Source organism: Puntigrus tetrazona, chromosome 18, assembly GCF_018831695.1.
Source record: "Puntigrus tetrazona isolate hp1 chromosome 18, ASM1883169v1, whole genome shotgun sequence".
In the NCBI taxonomy this organism is placed as follows: Eukaryota; Metazoa; Chordata; class Actinopteri; order Cypriniformes; family Cyprinidae; genus Puntigrus; species Puntigrus tetrazona.
Window position 1 is genome coordinate 4,291,758 of NC_056716.1, and position 11,787 is coordinate 4,303,544.

The 11,787-nt window shown below is 37.0% G+C and overlaps 1 protein-coding gene across 4 annotated transcripts; it reads left to right on the top strand.

The window, feature by feature from the left end:
* The first annotated feature begins 479 nt into the window (after positions 1 to 479).
* kif23 (kinesin family member 23) lies at positions 480 to 10,121 on the top strand. 4 transcript variants are annotated; one of them, XM_043216916.1, is made up of 24 exons: positions 480 to 615; positions 1,121 to 1,187; positions 1,261 to 1,389; positions 2,522 to 2,627; positions 2,721 to 2,857; positions 3,166 to 3,278; positions 3,416 to 3,583; positions 3,856 to 3,900; positions 4,163 to 4,275; positions 4,356 to 4,477; positions 5,349 to 5,451; positions 5,537 to 5,616; positions 5,696 to 5,815; positions 5,910 to 6,069; positions 6,184 to 6,345; positions 6,426 to 6,592; positions 7,054 to 7,227; positions 7,334 to 7,516; positions 7,766 to 8,065; positions 8,529 to 8,762; positions 8,847 to 8,935; positions 9,028 to 9,103; positions 9,448 to 9,518; positions 9,625 to 10,121. In XM_043216916.1, exons 1-24 carry the CDS (start codon positions 602 to 604, stop codon positions 9,638 to 9,640), a joined length of 2,949 nt encoding a protein of 982 aa, XP_043072851.1. In that variant the 5' UTR covers positions 480 to 601; the 3' UTR covers positions 9,641 to 10,121. The 4 variants fall into 4 exon arrangements, with proteins under 4 accessions (XP_043072851.1, XP_043072853.1, XP_043072852.1 ...); XM_043216918.1 differs by lacking the exon at positions 7,766 to 8,065; XM_043216917.1 differs by lacking the exon at positions 3,856 to 3,900.
* Positions 10,122 to 11,787: the final 1,666 nt, after the last annotated feature.

Sequence of the window (11,787 nt, forward strand, 5' to 3'; positions counted from 1 at the left end):
CTTTAATACATATATATTTATAAGTATTATAGATACATATTTACACTTCCATAGCATGTTGCAATTTAAGTGATTTTTACATTTTAATTTTTATAGAATAAATGAAATGAGAAATTCTAAAGTTAAAGATTCACATTAAATCGATATCAATTTTAAATTATAGTAAAAACTATTTTGTAGAATAGAATAGAATACTTAACATTTTTTGTAAGTGGATTTTTTTTTTTAGATAATGTCCAAATTCGAGTCCAATTTACATTATTAATTTTCCAGTAAAAAAAAAAAAAAACAGAACGCGTATAAACAATTTCTTTCAAAAACAACGTTTTTAGTTGTTAAGTTTTAACCCAGAAAAACAGTGCAAACATAGACGTCAGCTATTTGAAGAAAATTCGATTCTGGAAACAACCGGAAATTGTCAAAAGCATATAAGGAGAAGCTTAAGGCGGGACATCCTGTCATCTAAGGCGTGGCCGAAGTCGCTGATTGGTCACATTTGAAAAATCTGTTGCTGACGCGCTGGAGGGAACGTTTGAATGTCGGAATTTATATACGGATAAGAAGGCAACGGCGTCGCGGAGCTAAACTAAAACATCTCAATATGATTAGGCAAGCGTAAGTATTTTAGATCCGTACTTTTGACATATTAGACCAATATCGCCTTATTAAACGACCTATTATTAACTCATAAGCGAGTTTGTTTTCTTTAAAAAGGGTCTGAGGGATTGTAGCAGACATTTGTGAGCTTACGTTACTCGCCGTCCGTCGTGTTTATTTAACTTCATTGATCCATTGTTTGTAGTTGAGGTAGTTTAGGCTTAGTTCACAATTCCGCTTTACATTTTACTTTTTCGGCTTATATCAGATGTTTAATTGTGTGTTTCCCTTGTTATTATTTAAACAACGCGCACCAAGCACTTTGTTTACTGAATGTCAGTGTTTCAGTTCAAATATTAACGTTAGTTCCTGTCGAAATTTATAAAAACGTTAGTTTGTAAATGGTTAAAAGAATTCTTTCAACCATAAGCATACTCGTATACTTGAACTATATAACGAGATATGTATAAATGTGTATGTGTTGCTTTGTGTCTAACGTTAATTCTTTTTGTTTTCGTTACAGGAAGGGCAAGACCCCCCGCCGCCCTCCTCCAAAAAAGCCTTCCAACAACCAGAAGGACCCTGTTGGAGTATGGTTTAACTTTTGTTCACATTAAGATAAAGAAATTCCTGAATGGTATATTAATTTGATGTTGTTGGCAGGTGTATTGTCGCGTGCGTCCACTGGGTGCAGAGGATGAGGAATGCTGTATTGAGGTTATAAGCAACACCACCATACAGTTACATGCTCCTGATGGACTCAAAGCTAACAGAAATGGTGAATTCAAAGAGGTGAGTGCCTCTCTGCTCTCAGGATTTTTTTTAAAAAACAAGACGACTTTGTCTTGTTTCGACTGTATTTGTTGGGTTGGCAGTGATCAGTCTGACGCGTTTACTATTTTCACTCTTAACTTTTAAGTTAACTGCTTTATCCCATTTGCGAAACTTTGTGCTGCAGGGAAAGGTCAAGTTCTAGAACATGAAAACAAAACCGTTCTTTTGAATCTTATGCAGGGTTTATGTGGGTCTTGGAGTTAATTTTCCCTTTCACAAACAAAAGTCCTTAAACAGAATCTTAAATTTTATCAAATTGTGGCATTAAAATTTACGTGCACTACAGAAAATGAAATTTTATTTTTTTTCTCGCTAAAAATGTCCCAATGACCTAAAAATCAAGATAAATTTAAGTGTGACAAAATAATGAAATGAAATGAAGCCTTGTTTTGATAAATTAAACGTTGAGAGAATTTAAAGGAATAGGTCTGACCAAAAAAGACAGTTCTGTCATCCTCATGTTGTTCCAAACCCATAAGATCTTACATCATCTTCATAACGCAGATTAAGATACTTTTGATGTAATCTGAGAGCTTTCTGACATTTGTATAGACAGCAGTGCAACTGAAATGCCAATTTCTTATCTGAAGAACTTACAGTTTTGGAGTTTCATGAGGGTGATTAATTGGTGTCAGAATTTTCATTTTTGACTATCCCTTTACACAAATATCTGTTAATGCGGTTTTGGAGTCTGAATTTTTTTACATAAAGTTACTTAAAATATAATCAAGTAAATCCTTAAACATTTGTACTGGAAAACAAGACAAAATTACTAAGAACATCCTTTTTTTGTGACTGGTACAGTAAAGTTATGGTTATTTCTTGTAGTGGTGTAGATGTTTGTTTACATATTGATGTATTATGAGCCCTTTAATTTATTTCTCAGATTCCTTTTTGTACTGGAAACCTTAAATTTACAATAAGATGTGCAGGGTGCATTCCCCAAAAGCAACTTTGGTTGCACGTTTCATTGTTACAAATGTTTCAGTGGAACCATATTTGACAAACAATACTTTTAGGAAAGCACCCCAAAATAGTTAAAATTAGGCTTTATTGAAGCACTGACATTAACTATAATAATGTATTTTAGACACAATACTCCTTCAAAAAAGTGTTTGGAATTAAAACCACACAGAGGGAATTATTTGAAGATGTTGCCAAACCTCTAGTGGAAGACCTCATTCACTGTAAAAATGGTAAATATACTTTTCTATACACTTGTTTTATGATGTTGATTTTTAAAAAAAAAAAAAAAACACAGACTGACTGCAGTTTTCTTTTTAAACTAGGTTTGTTGTTCACCTATGGTGTCACCGGCAGTGGTAAAACTTACACAATGACTGGCTCACCTGGTCAAGGTGGGCTGCTTCCACGCTCACTGGACATGATCTTTAACAGCATCGGCCCCTACCAGGCCAAAAGATATGTAAGCAAATTCATCGAGTTCACTCATGTCATTATGTAAACTTAATTGCAACTCTGTCTGTGAAAACCCAGCTATCAAGTTTTTTTTTTTGTCACTTACTGTTTTCTCCATAAAATCATCCTTAAGGTAAAGAACTTTCTGTGAAAATGTGACCTTTAATATTCACTGGCTATGGGCATGTCATAGATTATAAAATTATACGGAAATGGCTAAAATCAACCTTTTGAAGCTCATCTCAAAATTAGATTTTGAGACTTTAGTCTGGATTTCACTGACGGGGGTCACAGTCTTGATCTTTCCCTCATTAGGTTTTCAAACCTGATGACAAAAATGGAATGGAGGTGCAGAATCAGGTAGATGCGCTCTTGGACAGACAAAAGCGAGACAGCCAGACAGCTGTACCGAAGACTCCAACAGCAAGGTTAGTTCAACTAATTAAAGTTACAAAGTGCCTAATCTGTTTTAAATGAAATATACTGTGTTTTTATATCCGGGGCCGGATAAATGGCAGTAAATGGATGGATGGATGGGTTTTTATATGCTGTTCTTGTTTTGTAGGCGAGTTGACCCGGAGTTTGCTGACATGATTAGCCCAGAGGAGGCTTGTAAGGCAGACGGAGTGGATGAAGACAGCAGCTACAGTGTCTTTGTCTCTTACATTGAGATTTACAACAACTACATCTATGATCTTTTGGAAGAGACCCCCTTTGACCCAATAAAACCCAAGTAAGTTGGCTAACTTTAAGTTTTTGATCAATAAATGGTCTTTGTCCAGCACGAGCCTTTTTCCAAAAACAATGTCAACTCTAAACATTGCCACACTAGCCTTTTTGGAAAAAAAAGGGTAACCAATACCTTTTTCAATTTTATTTTTATTTGGGCATGACTCAAAGCTAGTTTAATTTGTGTTTTTAGGTATTTAATTTAGGTTTAGCTTTATTTAAAGTAATATATTGGCACTTAGTTTCATAGATAAATGTATTTTGTTTTTTCATTAGGTGGAATGGTGCAGGCACACCTCTGAGAAACAACACTGAGTTCATGTACGTGGCCAGTGAAATCCATTCACAGATGGACTTGCTGCCTTTTTAGATAATGAGATTCTTTTCTCTGTGTAGCTGTACTACCCATCCTCTCGCTTTCAAATGCTTTTAAGGTCTCTTGCGTCTGCTTTTGTTGTGGCTGGCTGTCTTGTGCTTTTGTTTTACTTGTTAGTAGGCGCCCATGCAGAGATTGCTACGTGGCTGAACTTTTTCCTTTTCTGTAGATACAGAAATTTTTATCATACTGTGTTTTGCATTTCAGACCACCCCAATCTAAAATACTGCGTGAAGACCAAAATCACAACATGTATGTGGCTGGGTGTACTGAGGTTGAGGTCAAGTCAACAGAGGAAGCTTTTGAAGTCTTTTGGAGAGGTAAGCTGACGTGGATGCTTCCCTTTTTCTTTCTTTTTGCATACAGAGCTACTGTATGAGACCTTGTTTTCTGAACACAGGTCAGAAGAAGCGCAGGATTGCAAACACACAATTGAACCGCGAGTCCAGCCGCTCTCACAGTGTGTTCATTATTAAACTGGCACAAGCGCCTCTGGATGCAGATGGAGATAATGTGCTTCAGGTCAGTTGTAATTGTCATGCTTTCAAGGCTTCTTTTTTTTTTTTTTTGTAAAGATTTAATATGGCTAGCTAAAAAATATAATGTTGTGTGTAATATGTATTTTATTTATATTTTATTTTTTGCAATATTCAGAAAAACAGGATCAGAAGCAAGCATACTGAATGTCTTTTTCACATTGACATTTTTAAGTGTTTGGGCACCCCCTAGTGATAGGAAAAAAGCTTCATTTTACACCATAAGAACCTTGAACCTACAGTTTATGGGTTATTTCAGTTTGTCAGGAACAAGTCAAAGCATTTGAATAAATCGTGAATAGTGTTTTGTTTTGAAAAAGCATGTAAATGATATTAAAGAAATGTTCATTTTAAAATAAGTCACTCTTGTTCCAAGCCCAAATGATTTTAAAGATGTTTAAGAATCCGGAATGGTTCTTGCAGAAGTTCAAACCTATTAATGCAATGCAAAGGATTGGCTTGCCATGTTTGATGTGCATTGTAAATTGATCAATGCTCTTGTTACTAAATGGTTAAATTTAAATCTTTCTTATGAAGTGTCAATTTAAAAAAATAGTAATTAAACTGCTTGATTTAATAGACTTTATTGGAATGTATTTTTCGACCTCTTATTGAAAGTTTTGTTAGATTGGAAGGACAGAAATCAAGAAGTTCATTTAAAAAACTTATCTTTTGTTTTGTTTTTTAACCACAAAACAAAACATTAGTTTGGAACAATGCAATTTTTGACATGGCAAATTTATGTAAGAACTACACCTTTTAAATCTGCCGTTTTGGCCCTACACTCTCGAAATGTTGGACCCTGAATTGTGACTGTAGATACACTAAAACACTCAACATTATCTTTCCTTTTTCAGGATAAAAATCAGGTAAATGTGAGCCAATTGTGTCTGGTGGATCTGGCTGGCAGTGAACGCACTAGCAGAACCAGAGCAGAGGGCAGCCGTCTCCGTGAAGCAGGTCAGGCAGCACAAAGAACTACTTTATTACCTTCAGGACTTCAGGGTTATGTTTTCTGAAGGCCATATGGGCTTCTTTCTCACAGGCAACATCAATCAGTCTTTAATGACTCTGCGCACATGCATTGAAGTTCTAAGGGAGAATCAGATGTGTGGCACAAATAAGGTATGTGTTACATTAACTGACCATGTGATTGGTTAAAAAGGTTAGAAACATCAAAGGCACTCTTGACTTCTGTCCTCAGATGGTTCCATACAGAGACTCCAAAGTGACCCATCTATTTAAGAACTACTTTGATGGAGAAGGCAAAGTGAGGATGGTCGTGTGTGTAAATCCAAAAGCTGATGATTATGAGGAGACCTTGGTAAGCAATATTAACAGGTCAAAAGATGGAATCTTCGCCTTTAGATTTATTATACTTGTGTGGTGACGTTTTTGGGTTTCTCACCTGTGTGTAGCTGGTGATGCGTTTTGCTGAGATGACTCAGGAGGTTGAAGTGGCCCGGCCTGTTGATAGGCCCATTTGTGGTTTCGCTGCTGGTCGCCGACAGAGAAACCAGGCCTTCAAAGAGGAGCTTACCCGCAGGCTGGAGGAACGTGGTGGTCCTTTAGATGGAGGTGTGTTTGTGTGAGCTTGCATGTTATGTTCTCACAAAATGCAGTTTTGTCAACGCGTGATTGCATACTAAAGTCTTATACTGTTGATGTCAATTATGTGATGTTTTGTTACAGAGTCTCCAACAGTATTGAACCAGCTGCTTCAGTCCTTCCCTTCACTTCCTCCCTGTGAGATCTCTGGCCCTAACGATGATGTTACACTGCCCAGACTTATTGAGGCGTTGGAGAAGAGACACAAGATTCGACAGATGATGATCGAGGAGTACAATAAAACTGGTAACATCACTTTTATTCAGAGATGTTTGAATGGACTTTCAAGCGCAATGTTTAAGTTTCTGGACATGATTCTGTTTCAGCCAACATGTTGAAGTCTGTGCTTCAAGAACAGGACAGCAACCTGCTCTCTAAAGATAACTTTATCCAAGAGCAGCGCGGCAAGCTTGGTGAAAAGGACAAAATGCTCCAAAACCAAAAGAATGAGATTGATCGTCTGGAAAAGAAATCCAAGATGCTGGAATATAAGGTATTTTCACCATCAGGATTTACAAAAACAAAAAAAACTAACTTTTTTTTTTTTTTTTTTATATAAATACATTGGTTTAAAAGTAATTTTCTTGTGTAAATTTGAAAGTTACCACAGATCTTAAATGCTGTAACTCTTTTCAGCATTGGTAGTAAAAATGTTTAAGCACTTGATGTCAATTTCTGGAGGATTTTTAATGACTTCTAAAACTCATGGGGAGTGTATTACATTTTAAAATGGTAAATTAGAAAGTGTAAAGTTGGAATTTTGTTTTTGATCAAATGTAGCCTTGAGCGTAAGAATCTCTTTAAAGCTCTAAAACTTTTGAACCTTGTATGAGTGCATTATAAACTGTTATAAAGCTAGGCTACAATAATTATGGTTGAAAATTAAGCTAGTTTTAAATGTCATAGACTAAGGTTTTAAATATGTCCTATAATGCACCTGTGCGTTTTTTACAGATTGACATTCTACAGAAAACCACCAACATCTATGAAGAGGACAAGCGATCTCTACAACAGGAACTGGAGAGCAGAGAACAGAGGCTGCAAAGGGAGGTGTCTGAAAAAAGACGCATGGAAACACGCATGCAAGGCATTGTCACAGATGCCAAGCTTAAGTGGGAGAAGGAGTGTGTGAGTGTCTTCCCATAGACCATACGTAAAAACAAGATTTCACAAAATTGTTGAATTTATGCTGTGGTCATGGTGTGATACAAGCAGCTTTTGTTTGTTTCTACAGGAGAGGCGGGTAAATGCCAAGCAGCTGGAAATGCAGAATAAGCTGTGGGTGAAGGATGAGAAACTCAAACAGCTCAAAGCCATTGTGACTGAGGGAAAGTCGGAGAACCGGCAGCCACAGCGGCCCTCCAGAGAAAAGGACAAAGTGCCTGCCAAGAGATCCGCTTCCCCATCGCCTGTTCCTGTACGTTTAACTGATATGCGTTTTTAGACTGCCTGCCCCTGAGATTGATACCTAACCTAATCCACAAATCTCCTCTCTATGTCTATGCATGGTCTGCTATGCTGTGTGTGTATTGCCCTGTGCACTTTTTTTTTTTTTTTTTTTTTTTTTTAGTTTCCGACCTGTTTTTAATGCCGTAAATGCTGTTTTTAATGTACTGGTGTGTGTTGCATGCAAACCATGTGTGTACTAATCTCATGTCGCTTACAGTCTCCCTACAATGGCTCTCAGTCATCCCTCTCCTCCCTGGAGCCCATATATAACTTCTCTCAGACGGTCAGGCCAGATCCTCACTTCCCCAGACCAGGCAGTGTGTCTGTGGCCTCCTGCATCTCCGAGTGGGAGCAGGGTGTCCCGCACTCTCGCAGGCAGGGTAGCCAGTCGCCTCCAGACAGTAGGAAGAGAGCTCAGGGCCTTCCCGACAGTCTTAGCAGGAGAAGAGGCAGGTGTTGGGCCAGAGAGGTGCCTGTCCGGCCAGCAGAGGTAGACCTAGAGGAAACTGGTTATTGGGTCAGTGGAGTATCTTGCTGTAGTTTTAGGTAGAGCTTCAACAAGATACTAATATAGACTCATTGTAGATCTTTTAATCTGTTTCTCAGCTGCACTAATTATTACCCAGAAGATATATATGTAAAATAAGGTATTGTGCTACATATTTTAACCATGTAATGGCTTTGTTTTGCACTTTTAGACAAATAAATGAGTTTTCATCTTCTCATTGTCATCTGTTACTCCTGTGCATAATTTAACTTGTCTAAAGTATATAAGCAATTGAATAATGTAAATATTTACAGCTTTAATATCTGCTTACTAAATCTCATTTATCTTTTTTTTTTTTTTTTTTTGGAGGGAACATATCTTCAGCTTTTTTCTTTCCTCTACAGAAGTAAACATTTTGACTAACACACTAACTCTTCAGCATGGTTAAGGACCATCTTCTGTTTGTCTTACTGTGCTTGTTTTAATTGAATAGACTGGGCCGCCGGTTCGGCCTCTACACAGACGCTCGCACTCCGCAGGTGGGGAGAGGTGGGTTGATCATAAACCCACCACTAACGTGGACCTGGATACAGTTCTGCAGCCAAACATCCCCAAAGCCATCAAAGTGAACGCTCCCAATGAGAAAGCTCTGTCCAAGTGTGACAAGTACCTTCTGACGCACCAGGAGGTTGCGTCAGATGGAGAGATTCAGACCAAGCTAATCAAGGTACCTTCCTTTTTTTCTGGTGGTCTTGCTCAGTCTGATTGGTTTGGCTGTCAGCTCAAACTCAAATCTTTCCCACTTTATCAGGGTGAAGTGTTCAAAACGAGAGGTGGAGGACAGTCTGTTCAGTTCACAGATATCGAAACGCTCAAGCAAGAAAACCCTGTTGCAGCGGGGTAATGACATTTCAAAGCAATTCAAGCTTGACAGCATGTGTAATTTTTAGGTCTCATAGTAAATGCTCTGTTATTGTGCTTTTTGTCTGTAGCCGAAAGAGACGATCATCAGAGACTGGCCCCGATGGTGAGACTATGGAAGGAGACTGGACTGATGTAGAAACCAGGGTAAAATACTGAATCATCTGATTTAAGTCAAAACTTTTATAAAATCTCTCTTGGTCTTGATTTATTTATTTATTTTTAAATAAATCTTTGCAGTTTTAGGGACCTTATCTATGCCCAGCTTGTAACACTCCAAAGAGAAAGGAAAACTTGAAACTGCACCATATGACAGCATTTTGAAATTGAACTTGTTTTTACTGTGACTTGATCAGTTTAATGCGTTCCCTCTGAGTAATTTTATTAAACTTGCTGGCCCCAAACTTTTGAACAGGGTTGTTTGCATAGGTTTATATATTTTAAACATGAAAATGTTTCCTAACCCATCTCTCTTGTCTCTTATTCTGTAGTGCTCTGTGGCAGTGGAGATGAGAGCTGGCTCAAACTTGGGACCTGGTTACCAGCATCACGGATATCCGAAGTAAGCACTTTATTTGCATATAGTTTCACTTGTTTTTGTCACACTGGTGAAAAATGATAGAAAAAAAATTGCTTGAATTTTTATTTTTTATTTATTTATTTTTTAGACGCAGAAAGCCTTGAGACTGCTCTAGTATTGCCATCACAGCAGAGTCCTCTCCTCTCGAAGCCTCGTATCACTGTGTGCAATAGAAAATTCACTTTATAATATTTAACTTTTTAAAAATGCTTTTATGGAAAAACTCATTTTTATAGAGGACAACACAAGTTCACCAAAGCTGTTTTGTACTGCATTTTCTATCTGGGTGTTGCCATGTCATATTCACTTTTGTGTGGGTTTCAAACAAAGTGTTACAAATATTGTTTTCTAACTGTCTCTCAAGCACATTAGTTATTTGTATTTTTTTTTTTTTAATGTATGTTGATGTATACTCTTGCATTTGGACAGTTAGGACAATCAAAGCATTTGGTGTTTCTTTAAAAATCCTTTTAAGTCATTTTCATGACTTTAGTAGACAGCACCCTGGAACAGCACTCTTTCCATGTAGTTTCACTTGTATGACATTGCTGCAGACAAAACTGTTAATAAACAGCATTTGATATATTTGTTTGGTTCATGTTCTTATTTTTCTCATTAGCTCTTTGGTTCACTTATGGTGTAGTTCTCCAAGCACTTGATATGGTTCTGTAAGGAAGCAGTAGATGGCAGCAGTGCTTAATCTATAGAGGTCAGATGTTTTAATTCTTACACCAAGACAGCCGAGTCTTTATATTATGTAGACCATGGATACTTTAAAGATGAGACTTGTAAACATTGAAAATGTATTAGGATGGAGTGTTTTTGTCATCAAGCTGTAATTAATGTAAAAGGTGTGACTTAATTTCTAAAGAGATTTCACACTTATTAAAAAGTGTGACACTCATGCATTAAAATACTGGCCCAGAAATTTTCTTCAGCCGTATTAGTCTCCTGTTTTAATATGCAAATGTGGAAAGTGTTTTCCATTAAAAATATCCATAATCTAAGGTGTGAACATCAAGTTTAGTTGTGCATTTGTGCAGTGACTAGTAGACAAATTGTTAAAAAGAGCGATTTAGTCCACAGCCGATGGTTGAAAAATCTTTGGAAGCCTATTGAAAAGCCAACTTTACTCTAACCTACAGGGCCCTATGGAAGACTAAGAATGCAAGTGAAAGAACATTTAAAACTGCTTATGTCAAAGGTGAATATTTTATTAAATTAGTGTTATTAGCTTGTACTTTACTTTTTCTAACATTCAAGTGGTTAATTTGATTTTACATTGTATTTATTAATGTATAAAATCTAACTTGGCATCACTGAAATACATTAAAATCCTCAATTCACACAGAGACGATGTAAATGTGCCAGACGTTGTGTTAATGAAATTCTGTTGTGTGTGTGTGTATACACATGACCACAAGTGATATGAGCATGACTAAAATATATCCCAAATACTTCGCTTTGTTGAAACATTTAATTTGACCATTTTCACCCCTTTGGCTCTAAAAAAAGAGAAAAAAATAGAACTGTGTTCTTTGTTAGAATTGAGTCGTTGAGCTCTTGTTTGCAAGGTATCATGCTTCTGTTTTTTGATTCAATACAGTCTCAAAGATATTGGATTAAAATAACAATTACTTGCGTATGTTCACACATCTCCCTCATATGTTATGAGCGCAAAGATGCACGTCTTTATGGTGATATGGAGTTGCTATTCAGTTGCAGAATAAACACCAGTTGTTGAGGAAAAGTAAGCTATGGCCTTTTTTCCTTGAAAGAGTTGAACAGTTCTTCACACACTAAGACAGATTGTTAAATTAGATTGCAGAAAATTGCTGACTTTGTGCTTAGCATAACATTTATTAGGTTGTTTTTGGATATTAAAAATGGTCGTTGATTCTGGCAACTTAATGCGGTTTCCTTCCATCAAGCATTCCTTTCCAAAATGTGAGCCTATACAGTCATTCTGCATGCATGTAATAGTGTTTTTTGGTGGGTTTGGTTAGGATTAAGATGTTAGAGGGTGATTGATTGTTTGCTGCTTTGAGAAGAAGCAATTTTGTATCAGGATACAAAGTGTGCCTGTGCGTACAGGTCAAGGGGATCGGAGCGGCAGCAATTCCGCTGAAGGACCTGAAGTGGTCCATGTCTAAAGAGTTTGGAGCCCAGACATTCCATTTCAAATGAGGCAAACTTCCTCTAAAATATTTCCCCAATATTTCAGCTTCCTTCCTGGATTTACCTTTTGATT

Bases quoted from the DNA above. Each gene is read 5' to 3' on its own strand.
- kif23 (XM_043216916.1), top strand. The intron at 3,279-3,415 runs GTTAGTTCAACT...CTTGTTTTGTAG, and splicing joins CCGAAGACTCCAACAGCAAG to GCGAGTTGACCCGGAGTTTG. The intron at 4,276-4,355 runs GTAAGCTGACGT...TTCTGAACACAG, and splicing joins TTTTGAAGTCTTTTGGAGAG to GTCAGAAGAAGCGCAGGATT.